The 24,140-nt window shown below is 37.4% G+C and overlaps 1 protein-coding gene across 2 annotated transcripts in view; it reads left to right on the top strand.

Moving 5' to 3' along the window:
* Window positions 1-24,140, top strand: part of LOC145690499 (band 3 anion transport protein-like) — a 484,586-nt gene that overhangs the window by 176,166 nt on the left and 284,280 nt on the right. For both annotated transcript variants that reach the window (XM_081765430.1, XM_081765431.1), the window contains exon 2: window positions 20,249-20,514. In XM_081765430.1, the coding sequence (XP_081621556.1) occupies window positions 20,464-20,514 (51 nt within the window). In that variant the 5' untranslated portion in view covers window positions 20,249-20,463. The remainder of the gene's footprint in view (window positions 1-20,248; window positions 20,515-24,140) is intronic.

Genomic DNA, 24,140 nt, shown 5'->3' with positions numbered 1-24,140 from the left:
TACAAAATAAATAAGTCATTATAAAATAAATAGAAACATTATTTAAAAAGTAGTAAAGAAGGAACATAGACAGCATGATAAGTCATCAATTACCGTTGAGTTCATTTTTCTAGTCCCTGCCTTTACCTAGATTTTTGAGTAACTCAAATTCTGGTTACACTGTAATTTCTATGAATTGCAACACTGAAAATTCTTCCGATTCGTATTTTCGGGTGTAGAATAACATTATCTATTATTGTGGTAAGTTACATTTTATTACGTCTTTCCACTTACGAAAAACGGGCAAAAGAAAAATTATTAGATTTTCAAAAATATTTAGTAGTCTGCCCCCTTAAGTAGTATCTATTTTTTGTGTTGATGCAATACTTTTTAACCTAGTTCGAATACCACTCGATGCATTTATTTTTTTATTATTTTGTAATTTTTCAGTTATTCTTGCCGTACATTTTTATAGTATATGTATTACACAGAGGTGGTGGACAATTTCTAATTTATCCAAAAATAAGGTGTACAGGCGTAGAACCTTTCCTATATATCCCAATGTGAGTCACCCTTAGTGCAAATAACTTCTTGCATCGATCCATAAAATTTTCGAACACCTATAAATAAATCCGGAGATCTAGTGTTCAGGAAATCAATATAAGATCTAATACCTCCTCCAGAACGCAATTTGTATTATTATTATTATTATTATTATTATTATTATTATTATTATTATTATTATTATTATTATTAATATTAAGTAGGAAATAGAAAAAAAGGTTTTAGAGTACTAAATTTGGTGAGACATTTTATTTCTTTCCAGTATGGACTTTATTGTCGTCTTGGTATATCAGAACCATTTTAGATAGATTTTCACCTCAATAGTACATATCACAGCTTGCTAGAGTCTATCTCACAAGAATGCACTCAGTTACATAATACCTTGACCATCACCTTACTCTGAACATTCTCACCATGGGCGGCGATTAGGGGGGGCAAAGGGGGGCAGTTCCCCCCCCCCAATTTCCTGAAATGGCCTATTAATGTATATAGTTTCAACCAGGGAAATTCGTATATTAACATTGATATACAAATATTCAGATCATGTCTTGCCCCCCCACTTTTAACGTCCAATTGCCGCCACTGATTCTCACTTAGTATTTTACGAGAGGAGATGAGATGTATTCCCTACTGTTTTCAAATCGGTTTTGGATCAGGTTCAAATTAGTGAATGTAAGCCATACATTGAATTACGACATTAAAAAAAAAATGGTTGTATCGTCTTTTTAAAGATAAATGATGTGCTTAAAAGTAAGATATCTTTCACATTTTCCTATAGAAATGCTTGTCTGAAGAGAAATCAAAATGAGTTAAGGCCATAGTGGGTCACTATTTAGTATATCTTAGATCCTGAGCAGGGCGATGTTTCAACTTCGAGGGGAAACGTACACTTAGAAAGAACACTAAACTCGCTGCCAACTGTGTTCAGCATTCAGATTTGGGAACCTGCCTCGTCAATATTTTCCGCATACTCTGCCACATTTGTATCTTTAAGACTTTATCAGAGGATGTTGTAACTTCTGATACAAAATGTCTATAATATCTATAGCATACTAAAGGTTTTGATCTTGCAATACTGTCATGGGTAATATCAATGTTTTCTGGGTCAGTATTATTGAAGGTGCACTGCAGCGAAGTTAATTAACAATGAATCTTTGACCTTTTAGAAATCTGCAACGTAAATTCTCACAGTAGCATTAGAAGTTGCACGGTTGCTCAACAATTGACACATATTTAGTTGGATTTTTGAGATGATATCCTTCTAGTAGAGGTACCCAATAAAAGCTCGGTAATGCGCACCACAGAGCCGGTTAGGTTGCGATGAGCTATCCGCTCTGTTCGACTCGGTTCAGAGGAACCATCCTCTCGAGTCGGCTCGATTGAGGAGCGTCATCGGCTCGGTAGACGTAATATATGAACGGTCTTTCTGACAAGTGAGCTCGGCTCTGTGGTGAACAAGCCGCGAGCCGACCAATTTAAACCAATTTAACAATTAGAGTCGGCACGTTTCATTCAACTCATTCAAATGGACCGAGTTTCGTCTCTAGAGGTTAGACCGGTTGTCGCTTTTATGAAAGTGACTGTATGTCCGGCTTAGAGAGTCTTCTTGTATCTGATCTTTCCTTAACCCTTTCAGACCTGGTGGTCACATTTGTGTACATTAAGTTTTAAGCTTAAAGCGGCCCATACACGTAAACACATGCCTGAAGAAACAGCCCGACTTGTATGAAAAATGATAAAACCACAGGCAAGTTGATCGTGTATGGCCTCGTTCATTCATGTTGAAAGTTTTCAAAATCTTCTGAAAACATGTTTGATGTTTTTGCCGTTCTGCATGCATGTTTATCGTGTATGGGCTCGTTCATGCAAGGTGGCTGTTTTATATTTAGGTCCGCCAATCACGACAGCGGAAGAAATCACGTGAGTCTCTCCTCCGTCGCATGCCAAGGTCGTGCAGTTGCAAAAAGAAAAAGCACGCGTTTCCTCGTCCTCCACATTTCTCAAACTACTTTCAGTATGTTGGACAGCACGTTGGTACGTGTGTGAGCAAAAAATTCTTTCAAGATGCATGATGAAAGAAACCTTTTATACATTTTGGTAATGCAAGTGCGTGCGTCTATGGCGCGCTTATTATAATTACTCTGGAGGATTCTAAATGGCTGGGTTTTTATGTCAGAATTCTTTGAACTTTTCTAAATCACTTGCCACTATTTCTGTGGTGTTTTAATCTGTTGTCAGGAAGCAATGCACATTTCTTGTAGACTACTTGCAGGGGCTATCACAATGGACAAAGCTCAGCCACGTAGGCTGTTTTGTTCTTGGCGAAACAAACTATTTGCAATAAATTCTCCTTTTGTTTTAGTGATGTATTTTGAGTTTCTAAACTATATAGATCACAATGATGTGTTCGATTAATCCCATTTTTATTTTACATACGTATTTCAACCCTAATGCACGCAAAATGTTTCGTCCATAATTCTCTAAATATGACATCCGCAAACGAATTGACGGTTGTATTTCATTTGTTAAGTCATAAAGAATAGTAATTCAAAATAACAATAACAACGGAGAGTAAACAAAAAATCAGGTCTGAAAGGGTTAAAGAAATCCTTGGTTCTGGTTTGAAAAGGATTGTTACAAAACAAAGTTCTTGTAAAGTCAGGTGTAAATTTCCAACTCGATAAGTTTCTTGTATAGCTATCTTGAAGAATTAATGGATTTACGCAGTGTTCAGTAGCTTTTATCAGTTCAGGTGAGTAGGATCATGGTATTTATTGGACATTTGAAAAGCAAACAGCAAAAGGAACGATATTTCTTATTGAAAATAAAACTTCACAGGTTTTGTTTACACCATGTTTCGCATCCATACAGCACCGCAGGATCTTCATTGGAGAAAAGATATTCAAGTGACAATTACCTCTCATTTTCTTTACTGTTTATGCACTTTGCTGTTCTGTTAGAGTTATCAGTAAAAGTGTTTAATGTGTATCTATCAATTTGGGCAACAATGACACGCTGATGTTCTCTCATGCTTCACAGCGTAAACATGAAGATTCATGAATTATCGGAGTCCAAACTTTTAAATATATATATATATATATATATATATATATATATATAATATAGGGTAATTTTGAATAGGCCTAATATAGGCACATTAAAAGCAAAACGATGATATAGAAATATAATTTGACAGAAACGTGAAATATCTTGTCTAGAGTTCAATCTGTTGGTTAAGTTACTTTTAAAATGTATCGCGTTACTTTGTCATTAATTTTCCTTATATACAGTATATGACACAAGTTATACTAGGTGGTAGTTGTTACTTATATAGCTCATAGTCGGTTCGGAAGTAGCGCGCTATTTATGGCGAAGCTACAATAGCTAGCTGCAAATGTTGTAGCTCTAGATGTAGCGGCGCTACAAGTCTAAACCTGTAGCTTGTAGCTGTAGCTGAGCTACGTATTTTTATAGTGTGTAGTGAATTTTGTACTAAAGCTTCAAATAAATCTTTTCCAGGACGCAAAAATATTTTGTAACTCCAACATTTTCTCACAATTTGTAGTAAATTTTTATATGATGATAAGGAGAAAATATGATTGGTTTCTAACTTCTCTCTCCAATTCTTTTGCAACAATATTACAAGAAAATTTTGTAAAATAAATTGCGTACTGACGATCGGTCAAAAGGATAGTAATGACTCTTAAAATAGATCTATATGCCATTCTAGCAGCGAAAGCATATACATTTTTCGGGGGAGGGGGTAATATATATATATATATATATATATATATATATAATATTATACTTTAAAAAGAGCAGACAAAATGCATACTTTATTGTGAAATGCAAATTGACAGACAAAGCTTTTATGTAATATTTTAACCAAACTTTTAAGTGGATAGGATTGCCACGGGTGCTGACTGCCACAGCCAATTATTGGTGCTGACTGCCACAACTGTCGCTGATTGCAAATATGAAGGTGCTGACTGCCACGAGCCTGGGTGAAACTGTATTTGGAAAGAGAGGAATTAATCCCTCATACTAAATTTATGATTATTAATTAATTTAGTAGGGATTAATTTAGTAATCATCACAGCAAATCTATGTAGCATCCTATAAGTTACGAAGTTGTCACTAAGTGAACGACATACACTTGGATGTTTATAAAGGGATTGTCTTTTCTGTTATATGTACAATTTGCACATTTCATTGTTTATATTAATTGTTTTATTGTATTATTTAATGGATATGATGGTCTGAAGCTAGCTGACAAGGGAAGTTTGGGAGAAGCATTCGCCTGCAGAGAAATAAGCATGTCATTTGAAGGACCAATTTATGCTGATTACAACAGGTAATAAAACTCCTGTACGTTGAGAACTGTTCAAGATATTCAGCTTGGAAATTTATGAGAGAAAATGAGTGGATGCACGTTTCAATGCGTTAAGTATTCTCACCCATGGCGAAGCCTGATGGTTTGAACTTGCTATTGCTTGATCACTGGGGTCCATTCACAGACAAATTGTTCACCACAAGTTGCATGACGGATGGCAAAGACCTAATGGTTGAGAAGATACCAAAGAATTGCACACGATTTGTGCAACCATTTGATGTGTTTTGATTCCGATCAATCAAAGATTATGGCAGGAGATTTGTATATACATAGTATGAATCTTCTTCATCTGGACGTTATAATGTACCAACGAAACAATCAAATAAAGTTCGTGTCCATACGAATCACTTCTGATCACCGCGATACATTGGATTGTTTCAGTTTGTGTTCTGCAAGGCAGGTTACGAACAAATTATAGGCCTATAACTTTTGAATCACTTGTCGAATTTGCTTTTTGCTTTGGTTCTGCGAACTGTTCTCTTGACGGATGCAACACAATTGCACATATAAAATGTTCATGGTGGAAGGGAGTATTTTGCTTGCGTCATTTCTTCATAAAACAGAAGAACAACAGTGAACAATTTTCATCTCTAACCTATGATTATTGTGAACAATGTAATGGCTAATTGTATCTAACAAACCCGTTAGTTATTGCGAAACACTTTTTTTCTGTTACTTGCGATAGCTTTCAATTCGTATGTCAATATTCGTTACTAATTATGTTGTACTTAACGCGTATAATTGCGTATATCCTCATTTTCTCATATAAACTTCCAAGTTTAATATCTCGAACCGTTTTCAACCGTACAGGAATTGTATTAGCGTGTTATAATCAGTATGAATTGGGACTTCAAATGGCATGCTTAGTTTCTCTGCAGGCGAGTGCTTTCTCCTGAACTTCCCTTGTGAGGTAAAGCCAGCAGTGCTTTTTTGATGGAACTTTCAAGAGCTGCTCGAAACAATTTGCACAGCTGTACATAGTTCATGCTGACATAGGGAGTTCAAGTGAGAATACATAAATCGTACCAATTTTGTACGCACCGATCCCTGACAAAACTGAAAGTACACTCATGTCCAAAATTATTGCCGCATATCTATAATTGTCTTCTTGTAAGAATATAATTTGATAATTTTGCAGAGTATTTTTAATACTTATATTATGTGTATAATCAGGAAATTTATATTTGTGATAAATTTCATAGGAAAAGAATTATAAATACGAAAATCATAATGAGTAAAATAAAATGTAACTAAATGGGCAAGAAAATATTATTTTCGTTTTATTATTCTTATTTACTGCTCTTTTGATATGAAATTTACCACATACTTTGCTTTGCCGATTATACACATACTAACATTACCGGGCGAATTCGTTATCAAATTATATTACTAGAACAACATATTTATAATCATGTGACAATAATTTTGGACATGAGTGTACCTACAGAGACCTGTTTAACTTTGTTAGGTGTTGGTCTGAACAACACGATCCTAAGGATCATCTAGTTTCTTTCATGCTTCTTTCAACTTTCTCTCAGGCTCGTGGCAGTCAGCATTTTGATATTGGCAATCAGCGCCAGTCGTGGCAATCAGCACCATTAATTGGCTGTGGCAGTCAGCACCCGTGGCAGTCAGCACCCCACCCTTTTAAGTTCAGTTACGCATGTAAATGCCATGACATATATTATAATGCATAATGCCTAGTAAACTGTATTTGTGACAAGAGCTTAACTAGCGAATACGTTTCTGGGAAACTAGCTAAAAGTAGCGAGCTACAATTTTTATTATGTAACTGTAGAGCAGCTACATTTAAAAAGTAGCTTTCCGATCACTGCTTATACTAAAATAATGTTAGCAAATGGTGAATATACTGTATACTTGCCTTCTACATGTGCCTCTCGGGTATACTCTAAGCGATCTTCCTTTCCTCGATTTCAACGAGCGATAGAAGGAAATTTATCACCTTTCTCAGTTGGTTTTCTGTATGCTCAGAAAACTGTTAAAGTTAAGGATATGATTTAGAGTACTCGGGTAACCAAAGAAGAGACATGAAAACCATGACCCTACTCACCTGAACCGATAAAAACTACTAAACACTGCTTAAATCGATTAATTCTTTACGATAGCTATGCAAAACCTTTATCGAGTTGGAAATAGTGGTGTCAAAAGGCTCGACCCTGAGCCACCGGCGCAGCTTGAACTCCGGCTCGGTTCAAGTCAGCCAACAGCTCTAGTCGGACCGATCGGAATGAGCCATTGGCTTGGTTCGGCTCAGCTCAGTTGAGCCATTGGCTAGAACCGGGTTGGTTGAGATGAGCTACGGGCTCGGCTCAGCTAGGCTCAGGTGAGCCATCGGCTCGAGCCTGCTCGGTTGGAGTGAGCGATCAGCTCAGTTCCGCTCAGCACAGGTAAACCATTGGCTCGAGCTGGCTCACTTCTCAGTTCGGCTCGGTGATGACTAGTGTTGTAAAGGCCTCGAAAATAACGGAAATTTTGGATAAAAAAGCGGTCTCCCACGCTAAAGAAGCGTATAATAATAATAATAATAATAATAATAATAATAATAATAATAATAATAATAATAATAATAATAATATGAACTGCGTTCTGGTGGTAATGAAGGAGGTATTAGTGCTGATAGTGATCTCTTGGACACTAGAACTCCAGATTTATTTTGAGGTTACGAAAATCTTACAGATCGATGCAAGAAGTAATTTGCACTAAGGAAGAATCACACTGGGATATATAGAAAAGTTTTTACACCAGTACACCTTCTTATTTTTGGATAAATTAGAAAGTTGTCCATCACATCCGTGTAATACATATATTATGAAAGTGTAAGGCAAAAATAAATGAAAAATTACAAAATGAAAAAAGTATAGGCATCGAGTGGGATTCGAACCAGGTTCAAAAGTACTAAATCCGCACAGAAAGCAAGAACTTCACACGCATGGCTATCGAAACAACTCTGAAGTTTCATTCCTATTTCATGAATAGAGAACGAATTTCTTAACAACTCCCCCTCTTTTTTTAACGAATATTGTGGTGTGCTTTACTTACAACCAGGTTTTCTGCACTTACCAAGTACTATGATGTTCTAAATGTATATTACATTGTTATAAAAGGAGAACTGAGTATTTCAAACAGCAAACTGTGAGCTGTGTTGGGAAGTCTCGTTATTTTTTTCTTTTGACTTCCCCTACCATTACATCGACTGCGCTGTTGCAAACCTACAATTTTAAGGGACTTAGAAAAATTCGGGCATGCAATTATATTTTGGAGAAGTGTACATAGTCACCTAAGTTCTGGAAAAATAAGCAGCACCTCACCTGTAGTTGACAAACTCACTCCGGACTTAGCATGCATGATTTCTGTTGAGTAATAAATAAGAACAACACCCAGTTTCTAGTTAGTGGACTGCGAAGAAAATTCGTATTACAGTGATTGATACTTTCTGTGGTGTATTTAAGGAGGGCTTCGAAATTGTATTTACTATATTAAGGTAAATGAAATATCTTGCAGAATTTTCACATCACCAGGAATAAGAAGTTAGCCAAGCTCGCCCTGAAACAAAATCGTAAATACGCCACTGGGTACTTTACACAAATATATGAAAACCTCGAGAATTGTCTGACTCAGTTTCCGATTGGATTATCGTTCCGTAGAAGGATACGCCAACCAGGGCACTATAGAAGACCGTATAAAACCTTCCTTCTAAGATTTAATTCTTGAAGAAGATCAAGGAGCTTAGGGACAAATAAGAACAAACCTTGTATATAGAAAATCATAGTTCAACAGCTTGGAAGGTCGAAAGTGAATTTGTCCTGGACATTGTATCAGTATCATGATCCCTGAAATAAGCTATATCGTTAGTATAGGCTCTTTGCAGGAGTCTCGAGTTTGATCACTGTGAAAGTTTATAGGGTCTGAATTTCACAGTAAACTGTAGGCATTTGTCTCATATAGCCTCAATGCTGATAGAATGTTATTCAAACCAGTCAAGCAATATGTTTTATGTTGGTTTTACTTTGGTTAAATGAATAAACAGACGTCAGTGTGCAGGCCTAGAGTTGTGAGAAATGTCTCTAGGTTCTCCTCGTGTTTAGCAGATCACTTTCCAGTTCTCGTGATGATTCTTTGGGGATGTCCTACAATACACTGACTAAGGACATTCTGCAGAACAGGAGTCAAAACCAAAAAAAAAATGAAATGAAATCTTTGAGTTTTACGTCCCACGGTTATGCCGGTTAGGCTAAAGGAGACGGTGATGATGAGTGATGAATGAAATGGTGGAATGAAGAAAGTGGGAGGAAACGGGAGAATCCCGAGAAAACCCACGCTCACGGTGTTTGTCCACCACAAAGTTCACTTGGCGGGGGCTGGGATCGAACCCGGGACCCCAAGCACCAGAGGTGAACCATTGAGCCACCGCGGTGCTCTGAGAGTGCCCCCCGGATGAGACCAAAATAATACGTCTATAATATTATAATAAATAAAATAGTACCAGAAGTGCTCCCCGGAATACTACGTGTGCCTCCCCTCTGAACATTGTTTTCTGAAAGAACGACTGATTGAAAGTGGTGATAACGAAGCAAGCCTGGAATTGTTAACACTGAATTTCAAGGTGTATCCAAAAGTACCTTGCTTCCTTCAATGTCCTCCTTGGGCACGTAAAAGAGATAGTTGTTCGTGCAAATCTCCTCAGCTGCGTGATAATACTCGAGACCAGAGACAACCTGATAAGCCTCCAACCAAATACGAAAAATTCACTGTACTTTGCAGACACAAACGTTGCGAGGACTCTCGCTCATGAAAAGAACATGCTGAGGTCTGAGTAAATAAAACTTAGTTTTTGACACTTTAACTGTTGGATGTTTCTCTCAAAATTACTGTAAGCTTCTCCTATAGTCATTAACATGTAATGAACTGGAATTTTTTATCGTTTCACGGTCACTTTATTTTTGTACGATCGTACATCTGTTGGTGGGAATTTGGCGACTTAAGTCATCTCCGCAATAAAGTGCAATTACTTTAGTGTCTCTTCTTTTGATTGGTTTAATCATTTTCGTTACCGACGTACTATATAAATGCTTGCAGACATCAGGAGGTAGCGTACGCCGCACCTTGCACAACAGCCTTTCGCTTGCTTTGGCCTTTGGGCAAAGACTCCATAGTTCTCTCCTTTGCTTTTCCGAAAACTTGGGGGGTATTATACGTTTCTCTTTTCTTTGGTGGTGTTCCTACTTCTCTTGTTTTCTTCCTTAACCTACACAATCTCTGCCTCTCTCTATCTTTCTGTCTTTTGGCATCTATTTCTTCTATCACACTGTAATATTGGTTTCTCTTTACGTCAAACTACTCTTTTTCTCTCCGTATCTCTTTTAAGATATTTTTCCCATTTTCTGGATTATTTTTCTTTCTTTCCCTTGATTTTGCCATGAGGATCCGTTTTGGTGTACTTATTGTCTACGAAGATGCAAATAAACTGTTATTAGCGTAGGTAAAACACTTTCTTAAGCAGCTGATTTAAAACGTGTCACGTCCGTTGCCCTTAAAACACCAAATAAATCAATTTTCAGACTTCTAAATTTCTGCAAAGGAAACTCCACAAAAACTAACTTTGGGTCTAAAATTGAAAATTTTCTCTGATCTTGTTCAAAATTTATGCAAACTTTTTTTTTATTATTTTGGTAACGGACGTGACATCAAAACCCCTTGTTGTTAACACAGAAACCACTGCAACTTAAATGCTGCAATAAAATAATACTCAATTACAAGTCGAATAATGTTCACATATTTATAGATGCAGTACGTTACATAACTGCTAATTTTAACGTTATGACAATCTACGAAAAACTGCTTTGCAAGTGCCAACCCAGCACCAGTGCTCAAACTCCTATTTCAGTCACTCGTAAAACCACTACTTTCTACTACGACAGGTTTATTTTGCTGAATCAGTAAAATTTACACATTTTTCTGTATAACGAAAGAAATTGTTTCATTTGTAAATAGTTTTCAATCTTTGAGTGATTGGTTTCAAATTTTCTGAAATGGCCGCACTACCAAACATCACAATTTACAAAATTAAAAACAGAAAATGTACTGAGTAGTAGAAAATTCATGTCACAAGAGAGATGCGACCACAAATCTATTGGAAGGTTGTGTGAAGGCAAATGGCTAACATTTGAATGGTAACTTATATTGTGCATTGTGTTTTCTTCAAAGACGCTTTTCTTTTTAATGGTAAAGGAAACCTTTGAGTTTTACGTCCCACGAATATGCCGGCCAGGCTAAAGGAGACGGTGATGATGAGAAATGAATGAAATGGTGGAATGAAGAAAGTGGGAGGAAACAGGTAAAACTCTTCCTTACTTTGTCTGTTTCCTTCATAATTCGTTGTTCAACTTTCTGTACTCTTTTGATTCATGCCGATCCCAGCTCGCGCCAAGTGAATTTGTGGTGGACAAACACCGTGAGCGTGGGTTTTCTCGGGTTTCTCCCATTTCTCTCCGATTTCTTCATTCCACTATTTTCTTCATTTCTTATCGTCATCGTCTACTTTAGCCTAACCGGCATAACTGTGAGACGTAAAACTTAAAGATTTCATTTCATTTCATTTTGTGTTTCATGCCCTCCTTTCCCTAATTTTTTGCAACCTCTGTTCTGTAACCTGTTTTTCTTAGCTGTTTTGTGTTCACGGTAATTATGCGTGTAAATGTTAAAAAAAAACATTTGATTCCCATTCCTTGGTGATTGTCCTGAGATTGAAACTTCTTTTCCGAACATAACCACTGGATTTTAAGGATTCTATGTATAAGAAAAGCAATTTCTTGCATTCGATCTCCTATTTCGTCTGAAAATATCCCCTGTGAAGAAGAGAACGCGTCTGGAAGAGAAGACTTCTTATCTTCTTTTTAGCATCTTCTGCTGAATAGCTGTGCATATGTTAACTTTTACGGCTTTTTTCTCCCTTGCACTCATCTGTGTGTATCCTACCTCATCTTCTCTTAGTCTTACTTGACCGTCTAGCCTTTTCAAGGCCCCATAGTTACCAGATTAGTTTTATTTTCATATGCTTTCGGTAGCTTATAGTTTCCACTTACATTTGTTACATTTTTTTTTTTTTTTTCATTAGATTCAGTTGAGCCACCTCTGGAAGTCTTCTATCATTTGCTACCACATTATACGGTTATAAGCAGATTTAGGAACTATCAATGCTGCACCTTTAATTTATTTCGTTTTATTTATTTATTTGTTATTAAAATAGCCAAATTAGCTTGTCTTGCAAAGGAAATACTAAATACATACTTCTATGTTTTGATTGCACATGGTGCACTCTTTTTTTATGTTCTATTTAATGCAAGCCTATTGTTACACCTTTTCACAATGTTGTCATCTTTCACAGTGTTTTGCTCCTTGACCACATTCTGTTCCTATAGTAATTAAACAAGGATCACTGAACATGTGCGATATTACATTATTCTCGCTTCTGTGCAATTTCGTTAGGCGAGGAAGTAAAAGGTGGTGCCAAACCGATCAATCACTGCTATCAGCAATCGGTATTGTTGAGTGCTTTTCTCATACAAATATTACTTAGTGATCGGAGATGCAGCTTCATGAAAAAGAAAGAAAGAAAAAGCAGATAATGTTAAAATTTTGTTTTATGTAAGTTTTCCGGACTTCTTACTTAATATAACATTGTGTTCTGAATTTGTTTAAGACAGACTTTTTAATGCATGAGTGAATTTTTGAGTCACATACAGTCCTTATCGTTTCAGTTTTGCTTTGCTATCATATACTAAGTGGAGTTTCACATTTTTTCATTCGCATATTATTATCCTACCAATTAAAATGTATATAAAAATTTCGCAGTTACTCAGGAGGCAGTTACCCCTCCCTCTGGACGTTTAAATGACACCCACTGCCTATATATGATGTAATAAGTTTTAGTACTGTCTGTATGAATATTTACTTTTGAAATTTGCACATTTTTTGCACCTTTTTAACCAAAAATTTGCACCTAAAATTTCTAGCTCTAGGTATAAGTCTTATCAACTATTCTAGCAAGAAAATATGTTCTAGCCATTTACCTAACTTAGCTAGCTGGGGCCAGTAAAGAGTTCGTTTTTAGCTAGATTAGAATTCGCGTGTTTAGCGCAAGGACATACGTTCAATTCGATTCCTATGGGATCTCATGTGGGTTTGGGTTACATGTAAAGTTCACTTGTTGAGTTGACTTGATTTTGAGTTTAACGTCCCGTTCAGCAGCGAGGCTACATGAGACGTAGACTTACTGATTAACGTGGAATTCGAGCCACATGAGCTCCAGCCGGTAATCGAACCCGAGTCTCCCACGCCAAAGGCTCGTAGGCTAACCGCTTATCCACGAAGGAGCACAAAAGTTCACGTCTTATATAGCCTTCGTGCTGAAAAGGAACGTTAAACTCTAAATTTACAATCGATAAGGCACTAAACCAGTGGTTCTCAACCGATGTGTCGCGACACACTGGTGTGTCACAGTCCCGTAGGGTGTGTCGCGAAAATTTAGAATTTAGAAATCAGATGTTCTGGAAGTTCAGTAAAGTGTGTAATCAGTCAAAAGAGGTTGAGAACCATTGCATTAAACAAATTGAGCAGGGGTTGGCCAGTTTTTCTCCAATGAGGACGCCAGAAATGGGACCGAGCATCCTCCCCTTCCCCTAGACATGATGTATTGTAATTTATGATCAAGTAATATAAAACTATCCATTTCGATATATTTTTAAAAATAGTTTCTCCCTAAAGTTTCCATGCCCCTCCGCTTGCCTACCCGATCCCTTTAAAGAAATTAAAGCTAAATTGGAAAATCCTCGGATAGGAGGTAGCCTGTTTTTTTGGTGCTAAGAAGCCAAGGTATAAGAATCAATGGAAAGATTAACGTTTTTGAATATTATAATAATAATAATAATAATAATAATATAGAATTGTGTCAATCTGTTAGACGATTGCCATTTGAGTGCCTGAAAACGTTTAATGTATTAGTCACTGTTTTCATTCGTGATTGCAAGATTCTCGTTCAGTAGGAGCAATCACCGGAACTCTTCATGCGAATTAAAAATTGCTCAAAACTACAGTAATGATACAGCCAGTTTGGGTTGCGCAATTCATTCTTTGCCCCCGCTTCCCCCTTCCCCCCTCTCTCTCCCTTATTCCGTGGGATGTGCATTTAAGTGCGATGAGAATGAAGGAAAGAAGGTGTAGCTCAACTTTCTGGAATTGTTTGCGGTGTGTCATTACGTTACGTCAGCAGACCGCTCGATTCCGTTTTTCTACTTTTTCCTCTATTTTTACGAGTCCGTCTTCCTTGATTAGGCGTCGTCTTGTGCTATTTGTGTTTGGTTATAGATGTTCGCAATTTACTATAGGTATGTTTTTCTTCTTCTTTCTTTTGCCTTTATCATATAATAGTTATGTATGTGGTATATTTTTATACAGAAGTGATCGTCATTGTATTTTTTTTTTTTTTTTTTTTTTTGAATGGTCGAGAATATGAACGTTATTTAGAATTTCCTTCCCTTCCTTTTCAAGTGCAACAGTATTTTACAAACTGTTAGATTGTAGCATATAGAAATCAAATGGAATTTCCGTATGCATATTTTTCTTAGGTTATTTACATATGAAGACAAGAAAGTACAAAATGTAAGTTCTACTTCATTGTGTATCTTACTTTCAGAATTTCCCGACGGGAGCTCATGTGGTTCGGATTCCACGTTAATCAGTAGGTCCACGTCTCATATAGCCTCGCTGCTGAACGGGACGTTAAACTCAAAAACAACTCAACTCAACTTACTTTCAGAAGTTTTCATCACCCCCACCCCGAATCGTTAGAGAAATATTTTGCTGACTTGTTACCATTGGTTGACTTAGAGTTTAGTACCCTTTCAGCACAGAGACTATACATATAGCACGTAAACCTACAGACTAACGTGGAATCCGAATCATGTGACCAACCATATCCATCGAACCCCGGTCTCCTGCACCGAGAGCGCGCAAGCTAACCATATAACCACAAAGAAGCCGCGGGGGATCATTACGTGCCGGAAAAATTGCGAAGGCTAACGTAATTCAAAACACACGAAAATCAGTTGTAACTTTTCTGCCTAATATCGCAAACTGAAACTCATTTGACGCAAACCGTTACGGAGTGTGCCCCGTAAACCATTATAGAATCATTGAGATGTTTCGTCGACAGAGAACTTGTCGAAAACATATTTCACGAAATCCTTACAAACATCCGTGGAGAAGACACATACGTATACTGAAGATAGAAATGATATCTGATTATAATACTTATAAAAACGGTATCTTCGGAAATGTTCTTCCAAAAAATGTGTAGTACTAGATGACATTCTATCTTTTTCTATAGGGTGTAGAAAGTAATTCGTGTCTCTTTTGCTCCAAGGCTTCATAAGACGGAGTCTACAGCGTGAACGTTAGGCCTGCATTCTACGGAAACGAAAATCGTCGCGCAAACAATGAAGCATTAACGTCAGGAATGACTCAACTCAACAAACGTTTTCAACGCGGAATGAGAACGCTCGGTTAGCGCGTTGAGAATATTCATGTCTGGTCGCGTTAATAACGCGGTGTTCGTAATGCGAAGTAGAGAAAATTTAGAAATATTCAGTGGCGTAGAGAAGAGTAGGGATTTTGGGAACCCCCACAATTTAATAGGAGGAGGAAAAATTAATATCGTCAAAAATGCAATTCACGCGATTAGTATCACGATTGTTGCGTACACAAGTATATTTAGAAACTTGAGAGCAATAAGTGGCGTCCTTCCGGTACAAAGTTTAGTGTAGAACTACAAAAGTGATTGTTATAAATGAGAAATTATAAAATTAATAAAAGGTACGGGCCTCCGCTCTAAACTTCCTCTCTCCAATTCCTTGAACTAAATCATGTGTTGCACTTATTAATTAAACATTTTCTTATAAAATACGAACAAAATTATAAATCATTTCCGGAAAACTTCATCGAAAGAAAATTGATCGCCAAAAGTAACGTAACTCTTGTAGATTTTTCCATAAGAAATAACTTATGGCATATTCTAGGATTATTAATGAAATATTTGTTTATAACTCACTCCAAGAATGAACTTACCCCTTGTGGACATTCTCATGGAGCAATTTATGCAAGATTTTAAGAAGAATGAAGTAGTACCAAAATCGCCTTTCTATCCTATGTATTTTTTTTTCGTAAGGAATAATTTACACAGTATTATAACAGTTACTAATGCGATGTTTTTGAAATATCAACAAAATGGCATGAGTCATTTTTGAGAAAATCATCCGAAAAACCCGTTGTACATTTTTTAAGGACAAATGAGTTATGCAACATTGTCAGGGTATTAATCAAATATTTATGTAATATAAAGAAAACCTCCCGAGACTTTTCGAGAAAATCATCCGAAAATAAAAACACACATCAAAGAATAAACTACCCCTAGTAGAGTTTTTTCAGGACAAATGAGTTTACCATACTGTCAGATTATTAATAAAATATTTATGAAATATAAACAAAATTGCCGGAGTAGTTTTTGAGAAAATCGTCTGAAAGAAAACTTACTCCACGAATGAACTACCCTTTGTTGTTTTTTCTCAGAGAAATTATTCAGTCACATAATGAAGTTGTTTTTGGAAAATTGGTCAATGAAATATAAACAAAATCGTTAGAGGCATTTTTAATAAAATCGCAGTTTTGGGTTTTTACTTTTAAATGAAGTAACCTTTTTTTAAGGATAGGAAGAAAATTCGATCCTCTCCTCAGGAGAGGGTTCTTAAGTTTAAAATTTGCTTAAGAGAAGTTGAACGGTATAACCTAGGTGAGTGTACAATCAGGATGAACAAATGGCCGGTGTCGAAAAACCACTTTTTCGGTATTTGTGAGCCATGAAACGTAAATCCGTTGAAATCTCGAATTAGATTTTTTCACGACGACAATTTTTTTTTTCTCCTTTCGTCACTCTTAACATAAAAAGGGACTATTTTATACTGATGAAAAGAAGCTTTGACATTCCGTGCATACGCTGAATATTAGCATCTATATAGTCCGAAAAAGAATCACGTCCACTTTTCCGTGTTGCTAACTCCGCATTAAAGGCGTCCGTGTGGTCCAGGCATTAGATCTAAACGACTTGGAAATCGAACTTCATTGAATTGTGGATTATATTGAATTTTTCGATAGCGCAATCGTAGAACACTTAAATCTCTTAAAATGTGTTTCAAGTCATCGAGTCCAAGTAATATTTGTAGTGGAAAATATTGCGTGCTTCTTAGTATTCTCCTGTTCCCTCTCACTTTTCCATCATAACTCAATCGTAGTTATCACTCATTCCTTTTTACCTATACAGAAAAAGAGAATACATTTAAACTAAAGACTTTTCGAAGAAACTGTTATCAAGAATATGAATGCTATTGTTTAATTATCTGACCTCAGTAGACGTGAGGGATTTCCTATCACTTTATTCAAAAAGATATATTAACATTATTAAATTGTAATTTTTATTTGTACACTTGATTTTTTTTCGAGACTAAATACAATAGAAAAATAATATTTATTAAGAAATTGTTCGTGGCCTTGAATAATAATAATAATAATACTCTTTAATCATTCTAATTTCAAAGTCAAGTATCTAATAAGAAGTAAGCTAAATTTATCTTCGTTTTAACTAAGTCAGTGGGGCGTGAAGAGCGTCCAAGAGGGCGCGAACTGCTGACAGAAATTAATTACATTCATAATCTATTTATATAAGAGTGAAAAGGATCTTTGTGATCACACTACAGGAAAACGGCTGAATCGATTGAAATGAGTTTTTGGATATCGTTATCACATATTTCGAACTGAATAATTTTCATATTACTTTGATTAAAATGCGTATCCTAAGGTGGGGAGCGGGGGTCAAAATGTATGCAAAAAATATCTTACTAACGTGTCAAGTTAGGAAGATAAAACTTGATATAAAAACTCCTTATTGAAAATAAGTAGACACCTGTCCCAGAAATTTTGAGAATTTCCCTTTTTAAGGATGACATTTTTAATATTTCTCCCCCCCCCTTCACATTGAAAACGATGTTGTCTGTTGTCTGTGACAGTTTCACGGGGTAAACAGTTGGACAGTTTAAAATAAAATGTGGAACATAGTAATTACCAGCTCTCTGCTGGGCTTTTGTTATGTTACCTTGATTAAAGGGTGTTATCCGAAGGGAGTAGAGGAGATTCAAAATTTATGTAAAAATACAGTACCTCATGGGGGTCAAAATTTATGCGAAAAATTGAGTATCTCACTATAAACTCCTCATTAAAAATAAGGGAACACGGGCACCAGTGTTTTTAAAACTCAGTTTTGCGGGGGGATTTTTTCACATTGAAACTAGTATTGCCTATTGTTTGTGATCCCTTCGAGAGGAACGAAATTTCTCCCGTGGCATATTTTCGATTATGTTCAAAATGGGTTACCAGTATTTTGGCGGTTCTACTTTCACCCCATATACGCATATTGAAAGTCATCACCAGGGTTAATAAAATGGTTGAAGTGTGTATCTGTGTGATCTCAGTTCCGATTTTCCGAAAGGATAGGTTATATTGTGTCAACCAAACTAAGAGGTGACGAAATGGTGACAGTGAGAGCCGATATGCTAACCACATACAGTAACCCAATTAAAAAGCCTGAACGGCTATTGCCCTTTCTCGTCTATAGGCCAGTGCGCTGAGCTAAGTATTTGGGTTATATTTTACGTTATTGATTTCGTTAAAATAATAATAATTAGTTTTCCTACTCGATAGTATTGGTGTTCTAAAGAGAATTTATCACCTATATCCCTGTATTTCTTTCTGGGGTTGTGGTCTGATTCTTTTCTCTCTCTCTCTCTCTCTCACTCTCTGAAAAGGGACATATACTCTAATCGACCAAAGAGTAACAATGTCGCCGTGGACGTCGATGGAAGCAAAAAAACTTTTCACCTCAGCTGTATGTGTCGCTACTCTCGGTAGTAAACATAAATGGTTCATAATTAGTTTCCCGTTTTATTCCAATAGAGGTGGTGTTATATATCCTATAGTCCAGAAGGTATAACGTCCTTGGCTTCCCGCGCTTGGACCTGCTCGTCACTGGGGTGTGGTAAGAGGGTAGCCGATCACCACCAACCGTCTACTGCGCTCAGCGTGCCATGACTAACAAAGTTAGCCCCTCCCCATAAACGTCACTACAACTTTTCGCTGGAAGCCAACAACGTTATTCCTTCCGTACTATAGTAACAATGGATAGTTACGTGCGTAGTGCACTAATTTAATCCTTTACAGAGGGATGTGGCATAAAACACAGCCGATCGTTCTGTTGAGGATGATGTAGTATATAAACACAGAGTATGGACTGAGATGGCAGGAGTGGATTATAAGCCTCAATTGCGTTTGTGAAATAAGTCTTTCTGTATATTGCAACATAATAAAATTTCATTTCGTGTTTTTTCGTTTCTGAAGAAAGACTAATTTAAAATAGCCACCCCTATTTGTCAAATAAATTATGCAAATTATTCTGTGTTGCAATGTAATAAAACTTCAGTTTGAAAATTGTTTATTTTTATTTATTTATTTATTTATTAAGTCTTTGGAGAAAGACTGATTTAAAATAGTCGTTCATAAAGGGTTAAACACTCTTTATACGAAAGTTTCGGATTATAATTAAGTTAAAATTAAGTGTGTATTTGCACTGCAGGATATGTAGCTTTGTATTTGTTGAAAATTTTCTTTCCATTGAAAATTTATTCTTTAGAATAGGAAGCTTTATTAGTTATTGTCCATTAGAAAGAATGAACCCTAGATCTCTCATTGCAGAAATAAAAATATAAAAGTAGACTATCAATTGAGTATTTTGTGTAGAGTTGCCCATAAAACGAGACAACTCTTCCAGCAGAAACAATACTGTCTGAAACAAGACATCACTTTCACAACTTTTCGAGACAAGACAGTGACAACTCTTGTCTTGCAGATAATCGTAATTTCATGGAATTCTAACTCCGATCTTCCCTTTCCGTAATATAGTTTTGTTTCATATGTATGCAAATTTCTGTCAACTGTGTTTTTGATACTTCTCAAATAACTACAACAGCTTTTAATTAATAATATACCAGGTAAAATGAACAATTAACTGTTAAAGATTTTTTCCCTCTTCCTGTCTTCGTACGGTGTCATATAAATGTTGTAAAGATATTTATTATTTGGGCGAGTATTACTTTTGCTTCTTCTGAAGGTCGGCCTGTTTTTTTCTTGTTCCAGGTCTGGATAAGATAGGCGTTCCAGGCAACAGCCAAACACTGGAAAACCATCAAGTTTTACTTTCAATGCTTCGAGTATTCTATTTCCTTACCAGAAACGGGAGGTCACCTAGGAAGAAGAGATAATAAAAAGAAAGAGAAAAAGAAGAAAAGAGATAAACATTGATCTCAAGAAACAGTAGTCTTGTTGTGCAATATACTTAGTGAGTGATCATTATGACAGAAGAACGACGAAGGAGTTCCTTGTTTGCTCCAAGGCTAAGTAGGGTAAGTATCATTTTCTCTCCCGTTTTATTAGTTTTAAATTGTAGACTCGGTTTTCTTTCAGGTCTCAGGCCATATTCTCTCTTTGTTTTAGAATTTCCAAAATAACGGGAAGACAGAGTAACACACACACATATACATACATACATACATGCATATATATACATATATATACATACATACATATATAGGGTGGTAGGAAACTCTACCGACAAAATTCGGGAGGTGATTCCCGACACCGAAACAAGAAAAAAAGTCCTCTTGCACTTTTCTTTAGGGGACACAGTTTCGGAGCTACGTGATGCCGAAAACGGGGCAAAATACACTTTAGAGCGCTATATCTCCTCTATTTCGAAAGATAGAGGTAAGGCGGTATGGTCACCTCAGAGGAACGAAACCTGCTCTATTCAAAGATGGGTATGTCGCAATCGTGAAATCAATGCAGAAGGGATTCCCCAAAGGAACGTAGAGACTCCCGGATAAACTGTCAGGTAAAGATACGTCAAAATAGGCGTGAATGGATAGGTTTCCCACCTGGTAACCATAGTTAGTTGTACCGTGCCGAGATCTCAGAGACGAAATGGTGGACAGGTCATATTCGCTATGTGTGGTTGCATAAGGGTCTTCACCACAGCGAAAATTAAACTACCGCTAATATTATAGTTTTTCTGTAATATTTTCAAAATAAATACAAATATTGGGGAAGCAAAAACAGTGTGCTAGATATTATGATTCTGCATGTGATACCGTCATCACAACACACTTATCTGCTTTCCATTTGCAACTGCCGAAAGATTTAGCATTTTTTTGCGGGTTGTGTAAATAGCATCACAACCAAAGAAGATGGGTGAGTTGTGATAACGGTATCACATGCAGAATATTATCTAGTGCACTATGTTTTTGTTTTGCCAATAATGTTATTTGTTTTCAAGATATTATTTAAAAACTTTAAAATTAGCGGTAGTTTCATTTCACTGTGGTGAAGATCCATAACCACCAGGTACTGATGGTAACCAACAATGCAATGGTATTAATTATTCCTGCCAGGGATACTATGTTATTTTCATGATATAAGCCGCGGATAAGCTTTTACGTGAGGGTGATTTCCCCTGCACCCCCTCGTTTATTCGAACACTACTGACAGCAAAACATTGACTAATTTCGGGAACATTGCACGGTCACAAACAGAAGGCCATAGCTACCATACGGCTAAACCACACTACATACGTACTTCGTTGATTTGCCTGGAGAGGACCCCCAAGTTGTCAGTCCAGGTCATTCCGATGCACAAGGAGTTAGCACTGAAGAAACACTGAGTGCACAACCAACAAACAATACATTACCATTGAGCAGACCTACCTTGTCTGTCAAAGTCATCCGTGAAGTTGAAGTGGGCAACTACTACGTTGTGTCTTGTGAATCACGTTCATAGTGTAGTGTGTTGTGACAATGGCCGATTACACCAATTAGGAACAGGCCGAGATGATTTTTGTGTATGGAGAAGCACATGGAAATGGTAGACAGGCAGCCCGATTATACAACGATCGATATCCCAATAGACGCCAACCGCATCATACAACATTTGCAACGCTGTTTCGTCGTTTGTGTGAGATCGGAACGTTTCACCCTGCCATGTATGACACGAGAAGACCACGTGAGGAACGCACTGTGCATCCCGAAGAACGTATTTTACGACACGTGCTCGATGACCCGAGCGTAAGTTCCAGGGAGCTTGCCCGTCAGCATAATTTCAGTCATGAGAGGGTGTTGTCGATCCTTCATGCCAACAATTTTTACCCCTATCATTTGCAACGGGTATAGGGTCTATCGCCAGGGGATTTTCCTCCCAGGCTGGACTTTTGTAATCAGGTTCTCCATTTGGTGGCAACAACTGTCGGTTTTCTCTCCTCCATTTTGTTCACAGACGAAGCCCAATTTGGAAGGGATGGTATCCAGAATTTTCATAATAGTCATCTGTGGTCTATAGATAATCCACATAGAATGGTACAGGCCTGCCACCAGCACCAGTTTCGTATCAACGTTTGGGCAGGGGTTCTGGGTGACCATCTCATTGGACCAGTTGTTCTTCTACAACGACTCACTGAGCCTATCTATTTGAACTTCTTGCGCGAGATACTTCCTACACTTCTGGAGGATGTGCCGTTGGTCTTACGACAACGTATGTGGTATATGCACGATGGTGCCCCGGTGCATTTCTGTCGCTCCGTGCGTGATTATTTGAACACTGTTTTCCCGGGCAAGTGAATCGGCCGTGGCGGTCCTATGTCATGGCCTGCCCGGTCGCCAAATTTAAACCCTCTGGATTTCTATTTATGGGGGCATCTCAAAATTGTTGTTTACGTTACTTCGGTACCTGATATCCAAACATTGGAACAAAGCATCCGAGCCGCTTGTGACGCTTTGTGGGAAGAACTAGACACGTTTCGACATGTGCGCCGGTTTGTGCGACGACGTCTGAATGCCTGTGTTCAGAGTGGTGGACGTCATTTTGAGCATCATCTTTAGTGTTGCCACAGGTAAGACTGTTATAAGACTTCTGAAACCTTTAGTGTCATTCTTTGTGATACTTATTCATCACGGACACCAGTACGAGCTGTAGTGTATCATCCTTGAAAATACAGTCCATGTCTTCCATGCCTCAGTTGCCTACTCGGTAGGGCCTACAACGATTCTCGGCCCTGCAATGTCTGCGTACTCTGCTTGTGGAACCGTTGCAATGGGGAATCCCCACTTTTCCAGCTCTCACCGCACAGTTCGTACGTAAGCCATACGTAACACGTCATAGTATATACGCCTGTTTCACTTTTCACTGCCCCTACCATGTCTGCCTTGCGGAATCCCCTTCTTCCTGCATGGACTCCCATTGCGCAGTTCCATCTGCTCCATTCAGTTTGCACCATCGGTTCCCTTGAGTATGATTTTCTTTCTCATTTTGTGGACCGATGTCACAATCTCAATTCGTTCAGGAGATATTCTACTTTACCCACGCTGTGTGAGCGATCTTTTGCTCGGTTCCTGCTGGAACACGCCGCCTCTTTCGACTTCTGTTCATGACTTGTTTCATTGTTTCTAGTTGTAGAGTCACCTCCCGAAGTGTATTCACCCACACTTCATATCCACAACTTCATTGTTGGTCACCATCAGTACCTGGTGGTTATGCAACCACACATACCTAATATGACGCGTCCACCAATTCGTCTCTGTTTGAGATCTCGTCATGGTTACAACTAATTACGGTTGCCAGGTGGGAAACCTATCCATTCACGCCTATTTTGACGTATCTTTACCTGACAGTTTATCCGGGAGTCACTACGTTCCTTTGAGGAATCCCTTGTGCATTGATTTCAAAATTGCGACATACCCATCTTTGAATAAAGCAGGTTTCGTTCCTTTGAGGTGACCATGCCGCCTTGCCTCTATCATTCGAAATAGAGAAGATATAGTTTGCCTCTATTTTGCCACGTTTTCGGCATCATGTAGCTCTGAAACTGTGTGTCCTAGAGAAAAGTGCAAAAGGACTTTTTTTCTTGTTTCGGTGTCGGGAATCACCTCCCGAATTTTGTCGGTAGAGTTTCCTACCACCCTGTATATATATATATATATATATA

This window comes from Thermobia domestica, chromosome 7, assembly GCF_964235325.1.
Source record: "Thermobia domestica chromosome 7, izTheDome1.hap1.1, whole genome shotgun sequence".
NCBI lineage: Eukaryota > Metazoa > Arthropoda > Insecta > Zygentoma > Lepismatidae > Thermobia > Thermobia domestica.
The sequence above is the reverse complement of the archived record's forward strand: the minus strand, read 5'-3'. Positions and strand labels throughout refer to the sequence as shown.